The 26,932-nt window shown below is 32.2% G+C and overlaps 1 protein-coding gene and 1 long non-coding RNA gene across 4 annotated transcripts in view; one reads left to right on the top strand and one right to left on the bottom strand.

Moving 5' to 3' along the window:
* The first annotated feature begins 2,565 nt into the window (after positions 1 to 2,565).
* LOC129217199 (uncharacterized) lies at positions 2,566 to 20,476 on the top strand. The gene is made up of 4 exons (XR_008580196.1): positions 2,566 to 2,648; positions 7,705 to 7,976; positions 8,671 to 8,808; positions 20,261 to 20,476. It is a non-coding gene; the product is annotated as an uncharacterized LOC129217199 (long non-coding RNA).
* Positions 20,477 to 20,930: 454 nt separating this feature from the next.
* LOC129235305 (probable methyltransferase-like protein 25) overlaps positions 20,931 to 26,932 on the bottom strand; it is a 71,345-nt gene continuing 65,343 nt past the window's right edge. For all 3 annotated transcript variants that reach the window (XM_054869034.1, XM_054869035.1, XM_054869036.1), the window contains 3 exons: positions 23,242 to 23,340; positions 23,074 to 23,156; positions 20,931 to 21,916 (listed from right to left, as the gene is read on the bottom strand). In XM_054869034.1, coding sequence (XP_054725009.1) covers positions 21,761 to 21,916; positions 23,074 to 23,156; positions 23,242 to 23,340 — 338 coding nt within the window. In that variant the 3' untranslated portion in view covers positions 20,931 to 21,760. The remainder of the gene's footprint in view (positions 21,917 to 23,073; positions 23,157 to 23,241; positions 23,341 to 26,932) is intronic.

The following is a 26,932-nucleotide window of genomic DNA, read 5'->3' as shown; positions in this document are numbered from 1 at the left end:
AGCAAACGAAGCCAATTCCCTCTACAATGTGCCATTCAGTCGGGAATTTCCAGCCTCTGCAACTGGACGCCTGAAATAGTTCTTGAACTCTGGGAAGAAAAAACAACTTAATTTAAAAGCAACAATATTATGCAATGCTAATGGACACAATCCTGTTTTTCATCCTGTTCAGGAAAATAATATATTTTATTTCTCAACATGTTTGTAATTAAAATATTGCGTCAATAGGTACAATAATAAAATAGCTGTTATCAATAGCTTATTTGCTATTACTTTTTTTGTCATATATTACACCAAGGTGTAACCATGTATTATATAAAAAATTGACTTAGCTATGATTGCTTCATAATAGAGATTATATCAAGAATAGAAGCAAGACACATTCATACGAAAGATTGTTCAAGAATTAAATGCATTGCCTGTGTATTACAAGAAAATTCTCTAAATATAGTATGGCACAAAACCAATTCAAGTTGAGAATCAAGTTTAATAACAGTCTGGGAGTAATCCAAGTTTCCAATTACACAGATTAACTATAGAGAATAGCATCCATAAGAAAGTAACAATTTTAAAGATCAAACATACCCACACTTCCATTGATTCAGTAATTACTCTTCAAGCTCGGAAAAAAACCGAAAAGCATAAGCAGAGGAAACGGCAGCAAATGAAACCAATTCCCTCTACTATGTGCCATTCAGTCAGGAATTTTCAGCCTCTGCAACTGGACACCAGAAACAGTTTTTAGACTCTGGGGAGGAAAAACTTAATTTAAAATTTGAATGCAACACTATAACAATGATAATGGAATAGCATACAATAGTTCTTAATAGGTATCCATCCTATTCAGAAAATAATTAATATATTTTGCTTCTCAACATGTTATTAATTAAAACATTCTTCAACAGGTACAATAATAAACTAGCTGTTATCAATAGCTTATTCTCTTTAACTTTTTTTTTTGTTGTCTATTACACTAAGGTGTGACCATCTATTATAAAAAAATATACTTCAACTATGATAGCTTCATAATATTACATCAAGAATTGAATGCACGACCTGCTTATTACAGGAAAAATTTCTCAAATTATAGTATGATACAAAACCAATTCTCAAATTATAGTATGATACAAAACCAATTAAAGTTGAGGATCAAGTTTCATAACAGTCTAGGAATAATTAAACAGATAAACAATATAGAATAGTTTCAAAAAGTAGAACTGTAATAAATTAAAATAGATTGGACATCTTTCTATGTATGGAGAAAAAATCTCAAGAATAAAAACAAATATCAAGCAGTAAAAATCCTCAACATATAAGCACTTTAACCTGGAGCGTTTGTTGCTGCTCACAGCTACTGCGCCCCACATGATACTTTGATTTAAATACTTCAGTATTTATCCTTAAGCATGTGACAATATCTGGAACTGGCAAGAAAATCAAATCTGCATGTTATTTTTCTGAAAGTCATGAAGCAATTCAGCAATAAAAGCAGGATTGACAGATCTTTTAAAGGATGATGAGTGAATTATTTAATTTGAGATTTCCGTTACACAGAATTCTATTAAATAGCAAAAGCTAGAAGGAAAAAAATGATTGTTTGATAACTGTTTTATAATTCAAAAAGGTAAGAATCTGCATCAGATGAATATACTCCTGTTTAAAAACATAATTTGGTCAATAGGTACCTGCATTTTGAAAAAGAAAAATGCATAAATTATTTTTCTTCTAGAAAATACCATATTTTGCTCCTGTCTGTAACTTTGCAATTTTACTCAAATGAAACAGATACACTATATAGGAAGCTAAATATAATAACTATTGCAGAAATAGTTATTAGTTAACAGAGAAATCTCATTTCGTCTAACGAGCAAAGTATTAAGTCCATAGCAAGAAATTATTGAAATCAAATCCTTATTTACTTCATATCCATAATAACGACGTTCATCATTGAGCGAAACCGTTTTGTAAGATACTATTAAGATGCATTTCTTTAGAAATTAGTTGATTTAATATGAAATCTACACTGAATTACAAGCCGTTATCTAAGTTTACTTATGCTTTAATTAAAATATGAATAAAATTGTACCATTGTTTGTTTCCTTTACGAATCAAAGCAAAATCCTCTTTGTTCTCATGTTCACGAGCGCCAAACCATTACGAGATCACTTTGAAGAAAGAGAAATACATAAATTAATCATTTCATCTCAATAGCTCAATATTAAATACATTGTAACATGTTATTGACATCAAATCACATTTATGACATGCAAGATCGAGCGAAACCATTTTGCAAGACATTAGGCTGTTTTTGAATAAATATTCGTTGAAATAACAAATGAAACTTGCAACATTACTAATTTCAAGAGTTAATTTGTGTTTTTGTGAAACATAAATTCAAATTAATCATTAAAACGTACCTCACAATCACCTAAATCCTCAGGCCCCCTCGTGTATCTATCTACCGTTTGTTCGCGCGCCAAACCATTGCGTCGCCAAATGTCAAGGTTGCCGTAAATTTCCCTGTAAAAATCGCCAGGATTTAGCTGTAATTAATGTCCGCCAACATTCATAACTTTTCTCAGGTTCCTTTTCCTAATTTCGAAGCAAGAGTAAACAGTAAGCAAAGGGCAACTGAACTTTTGTAGAAGGTATATCTGATTTTAATATTTTAAATGCCGTATAAGCGTGAGGTTATTCTTGTGGTGTTTGTGTACTATTTCGATTGTGTCTGGTAATAACTGGTCAGACAATCCTCTATAATTAGACATCATGAACTATTTTTCACTCCTTATCAGCCTTTTTTTTTTTCCTCTCCCGCGATTTCCGTGAAAGGCTATCAGATTTTTTTTTTTTCCAAATATTTCTTGCCGCATTCGTATCTTTTTCTCCCCTCCCTTTTCCCACTCAAACGCCAGTTTCGTTCAATGTTCCTGTTTTGTTTTATAACTACTTAAGACACCTGGTGCGTTCTTCAATAATTTATAAAGGTCACGTTCGAAGCGTTATTTTTAGAATGTTACATACAAATATAATTAGGGTACCTGACAAGTTTTTATAATTTTTAACTGGTATTTAATAATTAATTCTTGCTTTATTAGCCGAACATTGTAGGGGAAATGGAGATATTTTGATCCACTTTACTAGAGTTCAATTTTTTATCTCTTAAATACAAAAAAAAAAAAGATTTTTTGCCATAATTAGTAATTTTTTTCATCTCCATTCATTCATTTATTTATTTTTCATTGCACTGACACTGTTACAGCAGGGAAAAAATTATATGCAGGGCCCATGAAGGGATTTCAAAATTTTAGCCAGAAAATTAGAACTTCAATCAGAAAAAAAATATACAATGGTAGTACTTACTGCAGCATAAACTTAAGTTTAATGAGACACGCAACAATACATAAGACATTTAATTTTCATTCTACAACGAGCATTTCTTGCTGCAAACATTGGCACCAAATGAATTCCTAATTTATTAGGGTTTTTTTTTCTTTTGCTCTTACCAAATCTTTAACAATGCTTTGAGATAAATTTGAGTTTGGCAATACTTATACCTAGAGGTGTAAAATTTCCAGAAATTTTGGAGCAGTGGAAAACAAGTTTTTCTTTCTTGAAAAAAAAAAAATAATTTTTAACAATTAAAAATGTAGTTCAATGGTTATATTTGTTCACAGAACTTAAAAAGTGCTTGAGATTTGGAAATATACATAACATATAAAAGTTTTACTTTTTAAAAAGCCTTTTTGTTTTCTAACTGCCTATCTCAGACATAACAGCCGAAACAATCAAAATAACTCCAATCAATCATTTGGCAGTTAGTTTTGAGTAAGAGTGAATTTCATGAATTGTGAAATCAATCCCTCTTCTTCCTTGAAAAAACCATAGGCTGGCACTATTGAAAATATAAATGCCTAATTTCAATTTGAAATATGAAGCAATTTTATCCAATCATTCTTAAATTTTATGTTTATCTCCTTTTTTTTCTCAAAACAAACTGATAATTGAAAGAAAATACTTAACTAAGACGACCATTAACTTACTTTTCAAAAACAGATGTACATTTTTTTATATGAAATTGTTTTCTTTTTCAAATTAAAATCTAGGGGCATTTAAAGCACTAACACTTAAAATTAAAAAAGAAAAAAAATGAACATTCATATACTTGGCAATGAATGACAAATTAGTCAAAAGATTCTAAGGTGAAAGGAGGAAGCTTCTGGCCTTGACTTTGTTAATATTCCTTGTCTGAACTCAGATCAAATAGTTTCATTATTTGTTTTCTATTTTGATATTAACTTATTACAGTGAAACCTCCGAATAGCGGACAGTCAAGGGACCAGAAGTTTTGTCCGTTATTGGGAGGTGTCCGCTATTAGGAGGAACTATTTAAATTACCTTTTTCAAAATGAGCTGTTGCTCCCATTGTAGAACACAATCGAAACAATTGCGAAAGGTTTACTACATTTTACGTCAAGTAATTAATCTGTTTTTTTCTCAATAAAGGTATACTGACAGCACACACTTGTCTTAAAAAGCATTTAATCAATTAAAGTTATCAGTTAAAACAGTTTGACATCTCTTTTTTGCATTGCAAGCCTGTTTCTCAATATAAATATTTAAATCATTTACCTTAGCAACTCCTTCAGTGTCCCCTTTGCTCAGGAAAAAGTTTTTCAATTCTTTACTGTATTTCAGTGCTTCTGAAAATTCTCTACTTTTTATGGTTAATTTATTTATTTTATCTCGAGTATCACTATTGCATGATTGACAGTTGGGAATATGACCTTGAATATGGGCAAATCTTTTTCATGTCTAAAAATTAAACAACCCCACGAAACCACGGCGCCATAAAGCCGACTACTACCGGCGCCGGTCTGCTCAATTGCATCCTTCGAGAGCCCCAGTTAGAAAAAGCACCCAGTTTCCTCTTTTTTATCTTAACTTTTGAATAGTTATTGTGTATAAAATTCATTAAAATCTTAAGGAAAAACGTACGTTTATTGTTAGACTGACATCAGTTTTCACTTATCTGCTTCAATACTCTCAAAACTAGCCGTAACAAAATTATGACTTTTTTTTTCTTTTTCATTTTTTTGCTGCCCACAAAAAGTACCATGTCTTTTAGTTCTTTTTTTTTCTGCCCCCAACTTTTAAGCCCCAATCGCTGCCTCTGCGCATTACCACCCTTTTAATTCCAAGAAACAGTGATAAGGAAATGACGGGGGGGGGGGGGGGGGGGGGGAATATCGGTTGTGAAGGATGAAAAGCTTTGTAAGGCAAGCAGTTACTAAGATATTCTGTGAAAAGAAAAAAAAAACGGAAGTGCTACGATCGCAAAGGAAATTTTTTGTGAAATAACTGTCCGTTATTCGGAGTGTCCGTTGTTCAGAGTTAATTACATGGAATGGTTTATATTGAGGGACTGGGACTTGCAAAAATGTCCGTTAATTAGAGGTGTCCATTATTCGGGAGTGTCCGTTAAGGGAGGTTTCACTGTATTAGATATATTACAGGGTTCGTACACTCCGGGAAAACCTAGAATTGTCAGGAAAAATGAGACAGGTCGAAAAATCAAGGATTTTTCCAAATTTGCCCCCCAAATTTTTTTTCCAATTTTTTTCCCAGGGAATTTTGTTCTATGAGATCTAATCTTCATTTTTATTGATGTTTCCTTAAAAAATTGTAAAAAATGTTGAGGCAAAATGACGCTAGCAATAAAAAAAGTGGCAACCCAAAAAAACTTCCACAGCGGCCATTTTTGACCCTAAAAGGGTCCGAAGATAAAAATTTCTTGGGTGAACAGGAATTATGCACACACTCAACAGGGAAGATGATGATTTATTGCTTCGGAAGCACAAGCCTGAAGTTGTTTTTTTATATTGGAAAGTTTTTTTAGCTATTTGTGAAAAGTAGTCGCCATTTTTGGTCATTCACAAGATGGAAGTAGACACGATCCTTAAATGCCTAAATTTCCATAATCGAAGCAGAATTGGACATTTTCTTTAATTGCAAACTATTGAAAATTACGCAAAATGTGCTGCAAATTGTTTTTTTTTTGTTTGAATTTTATTATTGTTAATAATTTTAAAAAATTTTTCTTGATTTTCTAATGTGCTAAAAACTTTTCAACTGAATTGTAGTTTCATGAAGATTTATTTTTTTTAATTATTTTCCTGCTACAAATTCAAAAAAATATTTTTATTTTTTGGATGTAGCCGCCATATTTGGTCATTCACAAGATCCAAAGTTTGGTACACAAGACTTTTTAAGTGCCTAAGTTCCCGAAAACGGCATTGGATGTTTATTGCAATGCAAACTATTGAAAACAACACAAAATGTGCCTTTTCTGATAATTCATAATAATTTTCTGGAAAAATGCAAAATTTTTATCTTCAGAACATTTTTTTATTCTAATTTATTTATATTCTTATCTGCTCAAAATTGACTATTTTGTTTCAATTGCAGTTTTTTAAGGATTATTAATTTTTTATAACTACTTCTATGCTACAAATTCAAAAATCTACTTATTATCTGAAATTTTTCACTTAGCCGCCATATTTGGTCGTTAGCACAATAAAACTAGACGTAAACTTCCAAAAACAGAATTGGATCTTTATTTCAATGTAAACTATTGAAAGTAACATACAATGTGCAACAAATTATGAGTTTTTAAAAATTAATTTTCTAGAGGAAATTTTTTTTAATTTTCATGTAAGCATCTTTTCATATGCGAAAGAAAAAAAAAAGATTATTATTGGCACTGTGTGTGGCCTATGATTGCCAAATGTTGATTTTTGTTATTTTGCATTACATGGTATACTGATCAATGCAACAAGTTGTTAATCATATTTATACTGAAAAAAAGCTTTGTATTTTGCTCAATATTTTTTGTGTTATATACTGATAAGAAAATGCAAAGAAGAATTGTAACCCAAAAGCGGATGCTAAAAGATTGCTACGCGACTACAGCAAAACGCTAATATTAGGCATGACATGTGACATCAAAGAACCGCTAAAATAAGTTGAAAGTACTTCGTTTTCAACGAGTAGTAAACTAATTAAAACAATTTTGAACAAAGTGTTTGAAAAAAAAACTTTTACAAAGGATTGCTATTTCAAACAATTGTATTATTTTTTTTTTAAATTTGCTTTTTAAACTTAATTTTGAATGAAGTGAGTAACCTGGAATTTTCTAAAAAACAACCTGGAAAAGTCAGGTAATTTTTTTTTATCCACAAGTGTATGAACCCTGTAAACTTGAATCTTTTGAGTATATTCATGGCCACTTCATTAAATTGAATCTCAGTCATAAAGTTTGTTCTTTTATTAAATAACCGTTTGTATCAAGATTTTGTAAATTCAAGAGCATGGGTTACATTGGCCCACTGACTATCCTACTCCAAGTTTTCTTTTTCTGATTTTGCTGAAATTAAACAAAATATATCATTGTTACATAAAAAATAAAAAACACTTTTTTTTCAATCTTTGTGAAGCAAAAAAAAAAAGAAATAATAATAATAATAAATAAATAAAATAGATTTGCCCTATGATTAGTAGGGTAATTTTGTACATAAGTTTTTTTCTTACTATTGAATTGAATGCATCCTAATTAGTTATGCAACTAATGTGTCTGTATGATGTTAATGATCTGATTTGTGTATTTGACAGATTTTATAACTTTGAATTTTCTTTATTTTATAGTTAATAAATGGCAAGTGGTCTTAACAAGCTACAATCCCAAGTATTAAAAAAGCTGCTGCCATGCTTGAAACATTCCTTATTTAATGATTCTACGAATTTTGGATCTAAATGCAGAACTGTAATGACTATTAGCTTCAATGCAGGCTTTCCAGTCAATGATGCTTTTGTTATTCAAGGGCAAGAAAAGCTTCACAAACGAAGGACTTCATTGACATTAAAAGAAAAAGAAAAGGGAGATTGGAGAAATCTTACACTAGCTGAAAAGAAAGAATGTATTATGATTTTGAATATATTTTAAACATTTATATATTTTTATTGAAAGTTATTTTAATCATGTTTCTTAATTAAATGTTTTCTATGTTTCCAGATGTGCTAGCTTTTTTCTTGTTTATTTTGTTAAAATGTTGTAATAAATCATGCGGACAAATTTTAAGAACCTTGATTTTAACATTCATGTGACTCTTAACTATGTATTATTGTATTTTAGAATGTTATTGAAGTATTCTATGTGTATATTATGTAAGTTTTTTTGGCATTTGTTGCTGAATTTGAAACTTTCACCTGCTATATATTTTTATTTTTTACTTCCATTGAGGAAAAATTTAAATTTTGTTTTTAAGTACTTCAAAAATGATTGTCTATAACTTTTTTTTCAGTTTGTTATGCATTTTTTTACTTTTGTTTGCATGCATCACATCTTATATGAATGATGGTTTCATTTCTTTTTAAATTCCTGTCCTTTTTTGTCTGCTTTTCAGAGACATGAGGTGCTCTAGAACATCCAATTAGCTGGTTACTCATTCACACTGGATGGCCATCATGGTAGGCTTCTGCGTACCTTTTAAAGCTATCCAGTTCTTTCAGTTCAAAAGCAAAATATTTCTGTAGCTTCTGCAAATTCAGCAATTTTGCTTTTTGTTTTAACAACTATTTTGTAATGTTCTTATTACTGTTGATTATTTTTAGTGTATCAATTAAGCTTTAACCAACCCTTTTGTGAAGCAATTGAAAGTTCCGAAGAAGAATGGAAACTCATATTAGCTGGTGCTTTTACTGCTATGGGGTTAATGACATTAGGAATTTATATGTGGCTGTCACAAAGAGGTAAATGCAAAACATTTTCTGAATTGTTTAAAATATTTTTATTTCTTTATTTTCAACAAAGCACAATGTAAACTGCACTAGTGCTTTAATGCTTAAAAAAAGGGGGGGGGGGGTAGGAATGTATAGTTAAACCTTTTGTTAACTACGTGCATGAGACAAATTTAAAAAATTAATAAAAAACTAAACTATAAAGAGCTCCCTTTGAAAAAATAACATGTGCTTTAATAAAAAAAATGGTTGTTTCATAAATTTATTGAAATGAAATAAAAGTATTTGCTATGCGATTGTGTGTGTGTGTGCGATTTCTTACGTAGCATAACAGTTTCTGATTACAATCTACTCTCAATAACTCGAAATCCCAACAACTGGCTAAAACTTTCGAGTTATCAAATGTTCCTTTCACAAACGTTTGAAGAATAATTTTTTTCTTTTTTAGAAATAGTGCATAATAAATAGACTATAACACTTATAATTTGAATAAAATTAATTATTACTACTATGTGAGAATATTTTTACAGAAAATCAATTTTATAAAGGTACTTCAAAAAAGGAAGCTATTTTTGACTGCTTGCATCTTAAAATGTCGTTAACTTTATAAGCAAAATATATGTTATCTTCGTTCTGATTTTTCTAGCTACTGCAGTAAAATATTTGCAAAATCTGATGCCAACTAGTTGGAGGTGATTAAGATTCTTCCATCATTTATCTTCATCAGAATATGCACAAGTAGACCCTCCATGGAGAGTTTGCAACTTTTCGCAGAACAAGGATTAATTTCATTTAGCTCAGTATTCAAGTAATCTTTCATTTCTGCCAAGTCCACATCAACGAAGATTTCCAAATGATCCCATTCGTTGGTCACTTCAGCTTCATTACCATTGCTGCTTATGCAACCACAGCTTTTAAAGTAGTTTTTTAACTGCTGTTTCTCTGTCCTGAGACCCTTTCATTTCTCTTGATTTTTTGAGTTATCCAGAATATTAAGGCCACTTTATTCTATTTTTGCCAAAATTTTAAGTCTCTCAAAGATTAGTCATTAATGGATTTTTAGGTCTTCAGCCAGGCCGAAAAGTTGCCCCATTGGCTACTTTTCCTGAAATCTTGCAACACTGTGCACATTAAGGAATGCAGGGCTCCCAAATAGTCCGCTTTTTAACATTTTGGTCCGATTTGTCCGCTTTTATATTGTTTTTACTTAAAAATCAGATTTTCAGATTAACGTCATTACTCCTCCTTCAACTGCTGCCGCATGGGAATCTAGCAAATTAAGAGGTTAGGGGAGGAGTTAGGTCGTTAAATCCAAGCAGGGTGCTATCAATATTTCTCCAGGGTTCGTATGCCCTTGACCTTGAAAAGTACTTGCAAAAAGTTTTAAAACCTTGAAACAAGTTTGAAAGATTTTTTAATGTTTGTTATCGGTAGGTAGAAAATCATTGAATTGTGCTGAAATATTTTTCAAGAATATTTCATCAGTGCCATTTTCTGAACTTGTGTTTGATGTGTAACACATATAGTCGAACCTGTCTATCTCGAATTTTACGGGGAGAGAAGAAAAATTCGAGATATGCAGGTTTCGAGATACAGAAGTTTTGAAAAAAGTTTTAAAAACTAGTATGTTGTGGCCATCACGAAACTTTCTTCTATATTTTTCCTTTTTCTGATCCCTCCCCATGCTTGACGAGGAAGCAATATTCCTAACGAAAACAAAATTACACATGCAAAAACTTGATGACCATCCCAATGTCTGAATTATTGTAAAAACAAAACAAAGAGCGAAAATTGAAAGTTACTTTAAAAGCCTTACTTGAATTAATTACAAATATTTTATTTATTAACAAACATAAGATGGCAACAGTTAAAATTTTTAATTCATTGAGATAATATTTCCGATCATTTCCATACAATTAAAATCACGAGAAATACGCAGACGACAATCTATTATGTTCTTATTGTTGCATTAATAAAACTATTTTTATTCGCAAAAAAAAAAAAAAAATCAACACCTCTTGGAGCGATTGGAGTCAAAATTGAACCAAAGCCTGTTTACGTATGGATTCACATATATTCCAATTTTCAACCAGAACGTAGCATTACTTCTTGAGATAGGGCACTCACAATGGAAAAAAAGAACGGGCGATTGCGCTACCCCCTTTTTAGCTGTTGACACCAAAATAAAATCAGCTCTTATACCCACTAAGGGCTACTTGTCAAAAATTTTTTGTTTGATTCCGTTCGTTATTTCTTGAGATACAGCAGTCACAATTGACGACAAAAAAAACGTTCTATAACTCAACTCCCGTTTGAGCTATTGGCACCAAAATTGAATCAGCACCTGCTCCTGTTAGGGGCAACATATGGACCAAATTTTGTTTGATTCCGCCAGTTACTTCCTGAGGAATAGCAAGCACGCGTAACTCAAAAAACGTCCCATTGCTCCACCCCCCTTGGAGGATTCGCGCCAAAAACCAATGGGCACAAGTTCACATACGGGCACATATGTGTACCAAATTTCGTTCGATTTCATGCGGTAGTTTTGGCTGTAGAGCGGCCACAAAAAAACTGGTCACACACAGACGTGACACACATACATACATACATACACACACACACACAGACAGACAGACATTTTCCAAAAACAGTCGAAATGAACTCAGCACACCTCAAAACGTTCGAATCCGTCAAAATTCGAAATTCGAAAATTTGCACGAATCCAATACTTTCTTCTATATATTAGATATAGAAGAAAGTAATAAGTAATTGGAGCAATGACTCGAAAGTAAAATTTTGGAAGCAATTTTACTAATCAACAATGTCCCCTTCCTCTCCGTTTCTGAATGGATATAATTGTCTTAAAATTTGCTTTTTGTACATAAAGTTTTAATTCTGGAGGATTATGTGATTGCTAATATTAAGAAAAATGCTTTTTGTCTCCAAATTCCAGTTAATAAAGATCGTTGGGGATCGAGTTCAAGAAAAACTCTTTAGTCGAAATTCGAGATATACAGGTTTTCAGAAAATTTCATTCGAGACAAACATGGGGGAAAACATTGAATAAATACTTTATGTGCAGGGAAAATAAAAAACTTTGACATAAAGAGGTTTTTTAGATAGGCAGGTTCGAGATAAACAGGTTCGACTGTATTGCAAAAAATAGCTTCCTGTGTTTGTGAGTTCAATCTTTCTGCATCTTGTTAATATTTTGATATATTTCTGACAATCATAACTTATTTTAATATACATTACCTTAGATTAGCTTATTTTATGTTTAATTTCAATTGCTAATAAACTTCTTTTTTTCGGAACCGTGGCAACATCCAACTTGCTCGGAGTTCGCCGAATATTGTTTAAGATTTTAATCTCTTTGCATCTTTTAATATTTTGATATTTTTGGCAATCGGAAGTTATTTTGACGTACACTGCCTTAGATTAGCGTATTTTATGTTTAGTTTCAATACATAATAAATTTTCTTATTTTTGGAACCATGGAAATATTGCACTTACTCGGACCGAAAATTGCTTGTTGTGATAAAAATTTCTATCTTTTTGCATCTTGTAAATATTTTTAGCAGTTGGAAGTTATTTCGACATACACTACCATAGATTAGCTTATTTTTTATTTAGTTTTAATAGATAACAAACTTTCTTATTTTTGGAGCCTTGTAACAATGCACTTACTCTAACTTCGCGAAAAATTGCTCCTTGTGTTTGAGATTTCAATCTTTTTGCATTTTGCAAATATTTTAATATTTTGGACAATCAAATGATATTTTCAAATATGCTATCTTAGTCTAGTGTATTTCATGTTTAATTTTAGTTACGTTTAGTTTTGGTAAAGAATAAATAAATTTATTTTTGGAAAACATGTCAACAGTGAAAGAAGTACTTCGCGAAAATTTGATTCTTGTGTTCAAGATTTCAATCCTTTTGCATCTTGGAATTATTTTAATATTTTTGGAAGCTGGAAGCTATTTTGACTAGTGCTACCTCAGATTGAATTATTTAATTTTATTTTAAAAAAAACTAAAAACTGAATTACTTTTGTATTTCTTTGTATCCTTATTCATTTTTTAAAATAGTCATTATGAGTATTTTCAATTTGAAAATATAGCTCTATGGATCTGAACTTGTACATTTGTCGAGTAAATTAAGTTATTCAGTAAATCAGGCTCAAATTTACATTCAATGTATTTATTACTTAAGCAGCATTTGCATATTTTTGGGTGTGGAGACTTCAATAAAATATTTTTTTTTCTTACTAATTTTTATATGTACAGTCTAGCCCGCTTATTTTAATATCGGATAAAAGAATATCCCACGTAATATAATAAAATTTCAGTGCACTACACCGTTGATGCATGTTACTTTTACCCCGTATAATGGAAAATTCAGCTTATTACAATTAATCGTGGAAAATTGCCAATTCCATTAAGCGGGCTCGACTGTACTTGAAGACGGTTACAATACCTTGGTGGCATAATAACTAAATGTACACACATATGAAGAAATGATTTGGATTCTTAGCATACTAATAAATGATTTGCAAGCCTCTAATATTTTTGAATTTAGGCAGTAGCGTAGCCAGAAACTACCTCCTGGGTTGGGTGTTAGCTCTTTGGTCACTAACTCTCATATTTATATGAACTAACATATTAGGGTTAGAAATATATGTTAAAAACAGGGTTGCCAACTGCTCCGCATTTTGCAGAGTTGCTCCGAAAAAATAACAGAACTCCACTGCTCCGCATTTCCCGGCCGAACGTTTTCAAGCTTAAATTTTGCTATTTTATCATAACAAACATGAAATATGGGAAATTAAAGATGTTTATACTCAATGATTGAAATAATGTCTAAGCTGTTTTATCAATTTAAAAATAATTATTTTTATACTAGTGCCTAAAATGATTATTGAAGTTCTAAAACAAGTTTCAGGGGTCGATCCAGCGCCAAATTGGGGCCGCTTTGAGGCCCCTTCACAAAATTCCACATGGCAAAAGCGGCCCCATTCACAAAATTCCGCGTCGCAAAAGCGGCCCCATTCACAAAATTCCCCATCGCAAAAGCGGCCTCATTCACAAAATTCCGCGTCGTAAAAGCAGCCCCTTCGCAAAAATTTATAAAAAGGCAGCCTTTTCACAATATTTTTTTAACTACAAATGTGTACGCATCTACGCGGAAGCCCCCTACACCTCTTCCACCTTCCCCCGTCTTATCTTTTTGCCTGCTGTGTGATTTGTTTTTACTTGAAAGCGTCAGAGGGGGGGGGGGGGGGAGAGGGACGCTTGTGATTGGTGGCTAGCCAAAATCCAAGAAAAATAATGAGCACGTGATAAAGAATTGATTCGATGACTTTCTGCTGTTCTACGAGTGCGATGACTCATTTCACGCCACGGCAAATTTATCGCCTATATTCTGTTGGTTTGATTTGCTTCAATGACAAAATATTTCTGAATTAAATATTCCTTTGAATCATTGTTACTTTCAATTGTGTCTTAGTTGCACGCATCCTTCATTTATCCATATTTTTTTGTCAAATTATGCATTTTTAATGCTCAAAATTAGCTGCAAATTGAATTTGTTAATATTTCCTTCAGTTTATTTTGAAAAAGTTTAAGGTTCATAGTTGGGGGGTTAAGGTTCATAGTTACGGAACGAAGGTTAAAAAGAACGCTCGAAAATCTTATATTTTCATTTTTTTAACCAATTGCATAGAAATTCGCGTTGAATACTGGCACATGGTGATGCAAATCGTATTATATAGCAATTAATTAAATCCTGTTAGAGTATGAGTGACTACGCGGGAAACGCCGAACAACCGATTGCCGAAATTCCCTGTAGTCTGTAATTGATACTGTCCGAACTCGAAAGCTCACTTGACACGATTGCATTTAATGAAAAAAAAAAAAAAAGGTGTGATTAAGCCAGGGGTACCCACTTTTTTTCATATTCTTTAGTTTAAAGCAGCGTTTCTCGATCTTTTTTTTTTTGACACTCGGACCGGTAAAACTTCGTCAAAAAATTTCACGGACCGGTAGAAATTTTTACTTTTTTTTCACTAAAATAAACTAATCTGTTTTGTCCTTTTTTTTAAAACAAATTCCAGAAAGAAAATCCTTCTACTCAAAATAAACTTACAAAAGTTAATTGTAAAATTGTTTTTAATGACTTACACACTTTGAATGTAAATAAGCGCATCTAATTTGTGTAAATTTTCATAAGCGAATAAATATTGGAGAGAAACCTCAAAACGTATGCAAAGTAATGGATATATTAATGCATATCGTATAAAATTAGGAATAAAAATAAAATAAGGAAATTTTATTTTATTGGAAACGAGGACCGGTCAAATTTTCTCGCGGACCGGTGTCTGCTGAGAATTGCTGGTTTAAATGCATTTTTCATTTTTTCTTTCCTGCTATTTTTCTTGTAGACTGTACGTGTAGAAGCAAAAGATAACGTCCAAAGTCACGCTAGTTTGAGCGTACAGTACAGCATACAGTAAACCAAAAGAATAACTGTATTATTATTTATTTATTTATTTATTTTTGTAGTTTAATTCCTAGATTCCTTCTTTTATTGATAAAATACAACACCAGCTGAAAAATATCGTCAGTTATTCTACTTAATCTTGCTGTCTTCTTTAAATAAATATAAAACTTCGAGATGAGCAATGTCGCATTTTTTTAAATGTATGTCCGCTAATGGTGAGCAACGGGAACAGCGCGCAAAGGAAGTTTTATTGAGTGGGATTTTATAAAAAGTTGCGCGAATCGCGTAATCTGCAGACGATAAATTAAAAAAAAACTGCAGACGATAAATTTAAAAAAATGTGGTAATTGTTTATTATTCCAGTTCGTTTTCTTTCTCGGTATTAATTTTTCTTTTGTAACAGATCGTCTGCGATCCAGGAGCGCAGACGATCTTTTTCGGAGTTAGCTTGTTCGCGCCTTCGCGTGTTTAAGTGGACATTTTTTAGGCGCATCAAAGAATAAATTGTTATTCTATTCGATTATAATTTGTGTTTTGCAAAATATTTCGTTACGTTTCTAGCGGATAATGGAGCACTGGAGATAGCAGCCGCAATAATCTCAGTTTGGAGAGATCGCTTGTTCGTTGAAAATAATTCTTCAAGAAATTAAAATATGAAACGAGGACGTCCTGCAACGGGAGGTACCTCCCGAAATTCTGTGTATTATGATTAAAAATTTTGCTCTTCGAACGTTGGATCCCAAAATATTGTAAATTTCTTCAAGTCAGCAATTAACAACCCCGATAAAATCGCTACCACCAATTCACCATGCAGTAACAGTAACGCAAATGTTCCCGTTTCGGAGCACTTGGAAAATGCGGTAAAAGATAGTAACGCAATTTTTCCCGTTTTGGAGGACTCGGGAAATGCGGTAAAAGATAGTACATCAAATGACAGTGAGGCAGTTCGCGAAAGTATAACGATTTTTGAGGCAGAAAATACTGGAAGTGAATCTGAAGCAACTTCAACTGATGATGATATTGAGCCATCAAATAATGAATCAAGCAATTGTATTTGAGAGTACAAATGGAAATAAGAAGCATGCAATAAATGAAAAGTACATTGCAAATTATGAAAAGGTGTATAGCTGGCTTTACTACAGTTATTCAGCTAAGGGTTTTTTGTGCAAAATATGTTCATCTTTCTTGAATGTTAGTGATTCGAACAAAACTTGAGTAAATATTGGAGTTGATATCAAGAAAAGCCGTCACCCTATAGAGTTTTAAAAAAACATGAGTGCAGCAAAAATCACAGAGAGGCTGTCAATATACAAAAATCTAGTGCAAAAGAAGGAATTCTCAAAAAAAATCTGAAAGTGCAGAGATTGGAACTGAAGCCAAAAAAAAAAAAAAAAAAAAAATTAACAGAAAATTGATTGGTAAGTTTATTCAAATTTTGTACTTTATAATCAAGAAGCAATGGGCCATTTCTGAGAATTTTGAATCTCTAGTTAGATTTTTGGGGGAAAATTTAGATGACAATGAAATAAAAAAAACATTTGCTAACTTGTGGTAAGTATACCACGTATTTATCCCACATTTCAGTTCAAAACATTTATCTTTGAAAATACTGAAACTCCGTTGTTTTCAGGAAAATCCTAAATTTTACTTTGATTACGCAATATATATTTAGTATTAATTTGTGATGAGTTTCAAAATCCAATTCTAAAATAACTTTACTTAAAATAAAATTCTTTTTATATGCTTTTTTTTATATTTTTATTTCTTTTGAAGATCTTGATTTCCTTACATCCGCCATGGTAAACGAATTTTTCGCATTTTTGACGATATTTACTGTACCTTGTTAAGAGGCAAACAAATAAAATTTCTTGATATATTTATTAACATCATTAAATTGCAAAGTTTTAACGAAATACCTACTCTGTAAGAACGTCAAATGTCAAAAAATTAAACGTTGAATGCTGGTGCAGTATTATTTTGGGTTTTAATTACTTTTACGTTTTTCAAACACATACATGGCATCTTTAATGGGTATTTCACTTCTGTGTTAAGAAATATGTGATATCTTTGAGTCTGTTCATATTGTATTACGAGTTATCATTACGTGCAGCAGCATGTGCAATTTTCATTGCTCTAAAAGTATTTGAGAGGAGCAAACAGGAAATTGTGAGACTTTCACCTTAAGAAAGTGTGCCTTGCATATGTATATTTGTAAAAATCAATAAATGCAATGTATGTGTCAAATTACGAATAAAATATTAAGGATCTTACTCCCCCCTTCCCCCCAGCGCATTTTCTCTTGACAGCTTTCAGGTATTCTTCAAGGACTTGCAATCACCCCAGAAACCTGTCTAGGGCTTTTCTATAATGATATGACAGCTAAAAATGCTTTTATATAATCTTTTCCAAGAAAAAAATCCCAAAAATTCTTTTTTACAAAAATAAATAAAATTCACAAAAATATTTTGGTTTTTCACAAAAATAAAGAAAATTCACAAAAATATTTTGCTTTTTCACAAAATGGGGACCCAAAAAATAAAACCTGGATCGACCCCTGAGTTTAGATAAGTAGTTTTAGTTATTTTTATTGATTTTTATACAAAATACCTAACTACTCCGGAAATTTTGAAATTGCTCCTCAAAATCACCACAGATGCTCCTCAAATTGTTTCTCCAAGGTTGGCAACACTAAAAACAAGGGCTATGAAGGGTGGGGGGGGGGGGAACTCCCTCATGGTCCTCTAAACAATTAAACAATATCTTTTCTTGCAGTACCTTATATCAGCCAGTTTTTACCTATTAATTAGAAGAAAATTTATTTTTCAATTAAAATTACTCTGTAAAATCGTTAGTTACAGGCTTGCTTGTCCCCCCCCCCCCCCCCGGCCCATCGAAATGTTTGTAAATATTATTCAATGGATTAAAAGTTCAGTTTTACAGAAGGTGATAAAGAATTGTGTCATTAAAAATCATTATTGTAGTTAATTAACGAGTTATCTTTACGGATTTAGCAGCAAGGAGCTAATTTGCCTTTTGGTGCTTCCCTGAGTTTAACTGTAAATATTCCTCCCAAAGTCCTCTTTTTAATCCTAACTGGTCCTCTTTAGTCCCCTTTTTGATTGGAAGTGGTCCTTTTTTACCCTTTTCTATGGCTAAAATGTGTTGGAAGCCCTGGGACTGTTGTAAACAAATAATCCCCCTCATACGAGCTCATAAGCAAAATAATGTGTTAAAGAAAAAAAAAATTTTTTTTTTTATATAAAATTAAAATAAATTAAAATGAAATTTTCGTAAAAACTTTGATTTAAAAGGAGTACATTCGAGATTTAAAGACTAATTTTGTATTGAAAACACTAAAAAAATTTTGGGACCAAATGAAAACTTTGATCGAGCTAACGGAATATTCGAGTTATTAGGCTTCAAGTTATTGAGAGTCAACTGTATTATAAAATAAGCTGAAGCTAGTTTATTATCTGCCAATTTATAAAAATATAAATAACTGACAAGATATGTTTTCAAAAATGAAAAAAAGTATGCTAAGACAAAAAAATAAATAAATAAATAAATAAAAAATTAGAACTTTTTTAGTAGGAGACCCCAATTTCAGAATACCGAAATCTAAAACTTGAACTTAAATATTTTTAACCCCCCCCCCCCAAAAAAAACCCTCATTTTTTCAGTCTTAAAAGTTTAAAATTGTTAAGGTTTGACAAATACTTGTTGAAGACATAGTCAGTTCTTTTTTTTTTTTTTTTTTTTGATGCCACATCTTATGCATAAGTATGTGTTTTGCTGTAATTTTGCAGCAATCTTAACACCCACTTTCAGTTAACAATAATTCTTTTTTTCTTTTCATAAGTATGCAATACAAAGCTATTGAACCAAGGTACAAAATATGATTTATAAATTGTATATATCAACACATTGCATAATAATAAAAAGCTGCATCCGAGGACTATATGCCGCTGCAAATTATCTCTGACTTTTGTTTTTGCATAATGAAGTATACTTTTATTCAGATTGATCAAACAGTAAAAGAACTTTAGCATGGACATTAGCAAAACCAGGAAAAACGTGATAAATACCGCTGGCCAAGCGAGTTTCACTGACATACTGACCAAAATTTTGTATAGAATATGAATGTTCAGTATAGGGGGGAAAATCCTTCAGTTAGTGCAATAGGCAAAACTTTCTGACATTTGCCTAAGTTTACTAGTTCTTTCTGATTTCTGAATTCAATCACCATACCAAACGTCTATAGGGCGATTCTTGAAAAAATGTCCTGTGCGTAATGCTAAGTTTTTTATTTTTTCTATCTAACCAAAGCCTTTAAAAAATAATGCTGTTGGGGAATAATTCATGCTTTAATATACTATCAAGGCATAAGAGTTAATCTCATATTTAATTAATAGTTACTTGAATAAAATAAAAAACTTAAGCTTTATGCACAGGATATTTTTTTGAGAAACGCCCTATAAAGCAAAGTAAAAATTAGTGCTAATGGTTTGAATTTTTTGAGTGCAACAGGATTGAAATTTTCAAATGGGCATAGTTAAAATGATGAGTCAAAAACTCTTCTATCCACCAAATAAAATTAAGCAGGTTTTGAACTATTGAAAAGAAAATTATTGATGTCCAAGTGGTGAAATTACATATTAAATTAAATGAGCGAGTTTTACAGAATTGAATGCAAGCAAAATTTAATGTTTAAGTTTTTTTACTGAAGTTGTTGCAAGAAAAATTTTTATTCTTAAAAATTAAAAAGGAAACACTAAAATGCATAAAATTTCACAGACATGTTTATGGTCCGTTTTTATAACGAAACATCCTTCTTAAAAGGTTGTTTTTGCAAAGGACCTAAAAGGACCTTTGCTACTTAAATTTTAGTACAATTTGTTAGGGGAAATGGGACCCTTGTATACATTTTATTGGTAATAATTTACTAATTTCCAATTTTTTTTTGCAGTGTTCAATAAAATTTATGATGAGCCTCTGCAATTTCAAAATGAACTGCCACTCAAGAACCGTACAAATGAGTTCTTTACTCTGAATATCAATGCCGATGTAGACTACAAGAAATAATTTCCTCACAACACAGTTTGAGTAGTGTAAGTGCTATTCAGTTGTAAACATGTTCATTCTTTCAGTTTTTCTTTTGCCATTAAAAACATTTTTACATCTTCGTTTTATGTCTTATTGTAGTATTTAAATTTTGTGCTAACAATTTTGATTAACTTCTACAATAACCCATAGCTGGGTATTGCCTTTAACTTCTACAATAACCCATAGCTGGGTATTGCCTTTTTTGTGTGTGTGTGTGTGTGTGTGTGAGAATTTAAGGTCATTATTTTGTAGCTGCCAACTCTCCCAATTCGTTTTGGAGGATCACACATTTTCATCAAAAAATTTCCCAAAAATGCTGTATGGTGCTCTCAGTTTACAGAACCTGCTACAAGGAATGTTTATTATTACCAAGAAGAAAAAAAACTTATGCCTGTTTTGCCCTACATGCTCTTGACAAATTGCACTAGACATTTTAAATCAAAATGAGCTGAATAATTCTTTATTAATATCTGAAATTTTATCAACAAAAACTTGGTCATTTTATAAAAACAAAAATTTTATTTTGATGCATCAAAAAACATTACAGTATGAGTAGAGGTTTTGGAAATGACATGCATTGTCATATAACTTGATCATAATTAAAATACTGTCTGATGGTGCAGTGAGCTGTATAAAGAATTTCACCATTTCACTTTGCCCCAAGTTCCCCTCTATTAGGCACAGTAATTTTAAAAAGTGGAAAGCATATTTAAAAATATCAACATTGGTTTAAAAAAAACTGTCAACATCATTCTAAATTCAATTGATAACCAGCAAACAACTTTTCTCTTATGTTAATATGAAAATAAACAAAAGAGTATCTGTTGAAAATTTGCTTACTGTGTCCCATTTTATGCAAAATGCTTTGCTGGCAGTTGTACTTACATACTAAGTACAGTAGAGTCTCGAAACTCAAAGGTAATTGGGGCTCACGCCACCTTGTATTACTGAAAACTTAGATCATCTGGAAAATCCTTCCAGATTAAATTTTACACTTTTCAATGACGTAAGGAGGAGCACCTTTTACTTCCTTGTACAAAGAAGATGAAGTATTGTCTTCACAAAAAATATTCTCACAGAAATTTCAGCATAAATTTAGTTTTAATTACCTCTAAACGAATTTTGGATTCTTTCTTCACGTTGTCTGTGTACATATTTAGTAGTCAACCAACCTTGCAATGTATTTTTTATTATTTTCTGTGTAATTAAATGAGTTGGACTATCGGGAAAGATTTCTCGTTAAAGATTTTAATGAAAGTTTTTTTTTTGGAACTAAAAAATGTAACTGAATATGTAAAGTAAGAGCCTCAAAATTTCGAGACGCTACTGTACATTGTTACGTGAAATAATTGTAATGTATTGTTTATATCTTATAACCACATAAAGCTAAATTCCTTGGTGAATCCAAATCATTCCACAAAGTAAAAACTTCAGCTCTGATAGAATTTTCTTGGAAATATAAAAGTCTATCAATAGTTACAAAAACTTCCCACAAAGGTTGTAAAATCAGCTGTAACATCTGAAAGAAAAATTGAATGAATATCTTCAAAGAACACAGCATCATTGTAACAAAGTTTTAATATTTAAAAAAAGAACTTTTCATGCAGTATTTCTTTACATAATAAAATCAGTATGCTCTTCAGACTAGGGAATACAAGTACAATGAAATTTCACTAAAAGAGTTACTTGTAATTGGATCTAATAAGAAAAATTTTCTTGTTGTGTGATATTTTGCATTACATGTAAGCCACAGTGAAGACAGGCTGGATGCTACTAGTGAACGCGATACTTAGGGTTTATTTTGTTTGATAACAATTAAAACTATACTGTTTTTCTTTTCTTTCTCTCTAATGGAAAAAACAATTACAGTTTATGTTCTGCTAAAGATGAAGTCTTTAAGTGTATCACAAAAGTTCACTAAATTTACTCATTTTGCTTCTCTTTATCTAAAGTCTTAATTTTTTTCATGTGATTATTTATTTTATTATTATTATTATTTTTTAAATATAAAGTTTGCATTTTCCTACACATTGAAAAACTGCATGTTTTGAAGGAAAAAACTCCATTGATAACATTGACAATTTGTAAATTATGTACTACATATAATGTCTGGCAGTTTAAAAAACAAATTTGATATTGTTTACATAAGAAGTTCAAGTAATTATTTTCTTTCTTAAAAACAAATGAAAGTGCTTAATTTGGTTTTGATTTTGAAGTTTTAAGAATCTTAAAAATAATTTAGAAGTCAAGCTAAGCAATAATAGTAACAAGTTGAACAAAAGAAAACTAAAAAGGTAAAAAGCAATTTAGTTCTGGAGAACTTACCGTTATTTCAAATGATTGAAATTGAAAATGTTTTTAAGGATTTTTACCAGTAAATATTTGAAAAACACAAATTAAATAAATAATTTTAAAAAATGAGTTAAAATTATACAAATAACTTTTTTGTCAATAGTAGAAAATATTAACAGAGAACACTAAATAATGAAAAGGAAAAGAATAACAAAAATACATGTGGCTTTTTGACCAATTGGCTTTGGAAATTATATTTTCATCAACTATTTTAATAAATACCTATTTTCAGTTTTTCTTTTCTGTTTTAAATATTTTTGAAAAATAATGAGCACTATAAATGTTAATTTCTAGTAAATAGAATGAAAATATGTATAAACTTACTAATAAAATTCTGATTTGTGGATATAAGCATTCTCTTTCTAAATACATTTCAGTCAACTTTTTCAATTGCAATTCATTTTCACCTAAATATTATAAATAATTTTGCATCAACTTTTCAACATTAAATATTCCTTAATCAAAAATAAAACAGTAGGCATAAATAGTTACCTTGCTCACTGCCAGCAAATGCGGCAGTGCAGTATTCCCTAAAGTCAGCATTATTTTGTAGTTTTATTCTTCTCTTTGGTCGATGCCAATTAATATTTTCTGAGTCCAAAATAAAGAGAAAATTACTAATTTTTATAAAGAAAGGGTTCTTTTGAAATTATGTAGTGTAGAAGTTTAGAAAGGAATTAAAGTTTAGTAATTAATATCCAGGAATTATGTGTTTAATGTAATTAGCAGATTATATGACTATATTTAAAAACTGCTTTTAAAATGTACAGTTCTAATTTACCGTTTGATAACATGTAACATGTACAATAATGCGGAACCACTCCAGATTTTTATTTTTCGACGTCCAAGGGCGAGTATGCTCCGAAGAAAATCCAAATTCTCAGATTTTTTGGTACTGTTCAACTTTACATTTGCAGACTTGAGATTCTTCTGCGCATTTCTATAATGTATGTAAAACGTTTGTGTACCAGAGAAAATACCGAAAACAGCCACCAAGAAGGGCCAATATCAGGGTACTCATGAACAAGATCACATGAACCAGTATCATCAGATGTTCATGGTAATCCAGGATGTTATTCATCCCCCACGATACACGTTAGTCTGAATTAGTTTACAAGCAGCATGATATTGGTTCTTGTTGGTGGTTGTTTTCCACATTTTCGCTGATACAACCGAGGCACCTTTTCATTTGTTTTACCACCCAGTTTCCAGGAAACAATGGCTTGTGGCATCCTCAGATATGTGCCCGTTTTGAATGCCGCGAGTCCACTTCGTGAAAACAATCTCTTCAGGCAGCCGACTGAGCTCTGTGTTGACGAGACATAGACAGCCATTTCTTCTATGCCTTTGTGCCTTTGTTGGAATACCGCTTCTAAATAAAGGACTAGACTGTCTGGCACCACTTCGGACAGTTTTAAAACCAGGTGTGACGAGTTTGCCTGACAGCCCTGGACGGTGTCCGACTTTGTCGTTGCCGAAAAACCGCAGACGGGGAGGTGTGCTCCATGTTAACGAGGCGCCGGTCGACTAACGAATCCGGGCCTTGGTTTCTTCTACAAAAACAACGTAGCAGTGTTCGTCACCAAGTTTCCACCAATGGGATATTTTAAGGGGGCTTAGTGGACAAGCCCCGTTTCTTCGAAAAAGACCTCGATCCACACTTTTGGAAAGCAGATTGCTCTAGGACTTGAGAGAAACAGGTGCCCTTAGGCATTTCTCCGGTTTCGTTGGAAACCGTGGTTTTTTTTTTTTTTTTTTTTGTGACCACCACGGAGGCAACTGTGTTTGCCTGAATTTGTAACCCCATCAATGTAACGATTATTTTTTTTTCTGTAAATAAATTTTTTTTTCGTTAATTTTAAAAAGGGGTTTAGTCCTTCCTTGTTCGTGGTGTGACTTGATTAATGAAATGATTGGATTGTTAATCTTTACATCTGTGACTCACGACGTCACAGCTTATTTGGTGGCAGCGGGTGCGATTATGTTTCAGAGAAATTGAAACAGACCCATGTTACTTTTGGTCTTTCTATTTTTATGCAATTTTGAAAGATAATTCTTTTTAAAACTTTAAGTACTTTTTACATAAAGTAGTCCTAGAGCTGATCGAAACCTATAAGATTTTGTGTGTGCCATTCCCCCAAATTGGATTTGGATTACTATGATGTTAAAGACGGACGCAGAAAAGGGTGAGTCCGGTCTTTGTTTCTTGGTTACCGATGAGGCAGCTTTAGTGGGTTTGTTTTGAGAGAATTTAAGCGGAGTAAAATTGTTTGTAAAAATTTTCAATGTTTTCGAAAATAGAATTTGACTAAAGGTTTCTTGTGAGAATTAAATTCTGAGTTAGACTGCAAAAGAATTGTTTTGCAGATCTTTGCTATTTCAGTTTGGAAAGGAAAGTCATATAAATTAATGATTTATTTTGACGATATAGATTTCAGGTTAAGTAAATCTATTGAAATTGATCTGTAGAAGATATTTATGTGCATGCTGTTTTTGTGATTAGTTGGATTTTGCATGAAATAAATAGAGTTTTGTTTGTGAAAAAAAAAAAAGGGAACGCTCTAAAAATCTCATTTAAGTAAAATGGGTTCTTTTCTTTTTGAAATCGAAAAAGATAATCTGAGAAAGATAGCCTCGGAGTTTGGCGTGGAAACGTCTGACTCAGACACGCGTCGGTACATAGTTAAAGCGATTGTAGGGGCTACAGATTATGACGAAGATTTTGCAAAATCTACTTGGAGACTTTTGAAAGAAGAGATAGAAAGGGAGAGAGAGCGGGAAAGAGACAAACTAGAGAGAGAATGTCGAGAAAGAGACAAAGAAAGACAATTTGAGCTAGATAAACTGAAACTAACTACCGCAGCAGAAACGGTTAGTTTGAGTTCAAATGGGTCAGCGGGTCCTGAGATTATTTCTAGGAGATCAAATTTAAAGCACCTGGTCCCAAAGTTTGACCCGAAGCAATTAGATGTCTCGTTATTTTTTGAAATCTTTGAGAGACAGACTAAGAAAGAGGAGATAGAGGAAGAAAGGTGGGTTTCCCAGCTTATCCCTTTGTTGCCCCCGGAAGTAGCAGAGTTAATTGTGAAGGAACCCCTTGAGAAAAGCGACGATTTTCCTCACATGAAGCGCCTGTTAATGAAGAGGTTCAAACTAAATTCTGTGGAATTGCGGATTAGGTTTGAAGAACATAATCGGAAATTTGGTTCCTCCTGGGCAGATCTCACCTTCGAATTAAGAAGTTATCTAGGCAATTGGCTAGAAACGGCGGAGGTAAATACTTTCGAGGAGTTAAAGGAGTTATTGCTCACGGAGCAGTTAAAAAAGAGAACCCCTGCTGAGGTGAGGGAACACTTTTTGGACTCCTGGGAAGAATTCCGTACGGCGTCAGACCTCGCTGAAAAGTTAGATCACTACGAGAGCCTTCGGCGTACGTTCAAAAAATCAGAGGGAAAACAAAACGACCCCAAAACGCACAAAAAAGAAAAATGGGTGAAAGGGGGGGGAGGAAATGATCCGGCAAAAACTAGCAATACTAAATCGGAAAGTGCTAATAAGAAAGAGCCCCCCAAATGGGAAAAAAACAGTAATTTCGAAAAAAGAAAAGAAATTGTTTGTTATTTTTGTTCACAAAAGGGACATATAAAACCCAATTGCCCTGAATTCAAGAGAGCGCAAGGGGAGCAAATTAATCACATTGGTGACACTAAAGAATTAAGTGAGTGTTTTGCCCCTTACCTGAGTACGGGGAAAATAAATGGGGAGGTTCGGAGAATTCTCCGAGACAGTGGGGCTTCCATTGACGTCTGTCCCCGCAGTTGGATCGAGACAAAAGATTTTACGGGAGAGTATGTCTATGTAAAACAACCGCTGGACGAAGAATGCAAATGTTTGCCATTGGCCAAAGTTTGCATAGAAACAGAAGAAGGTTGTGTGATATCTAAAGCGGCAGTTAAGACCACTGATGGTGACTCAAAAGTTTATCTGTTGGGCAACAGGACAGCGGAATTGTTTTTCCAGTTGAAAGCAACTCCCCACGAAGTTGTAAACATGGTAGAGACTCGGAGCGTCTTACGTCAGCGTATGCGTGAGGAGAACTTGGACCCTGGGACTGGGACTCTAGGGAATTCGGAGATAGCGAGCGCGTTTTCCTCCTGCGAAGAAGAAGGGAAGGGAATTTGCG

Source organism: Uloborus diversus, chromosome 2 (assembly GCF_026930045.1).
Source record: "Uloborus diversus isolate 005 chromosome 2, Udiv.v.3.1, whole genome shotgun sequence".
In the NCBI taxonomy this organism is placed as follows: Eukaryota; Metazoa; Arthropoda; class Arachnida; order Araneae; family Uloboridae; genus Uloborus; species Uloborus diversus.
The sequence above is the reverse complement of the archived record's forward strand: the minus strand, read 5'-3'. Positions and strand labels throughout refer to the sequence as shown.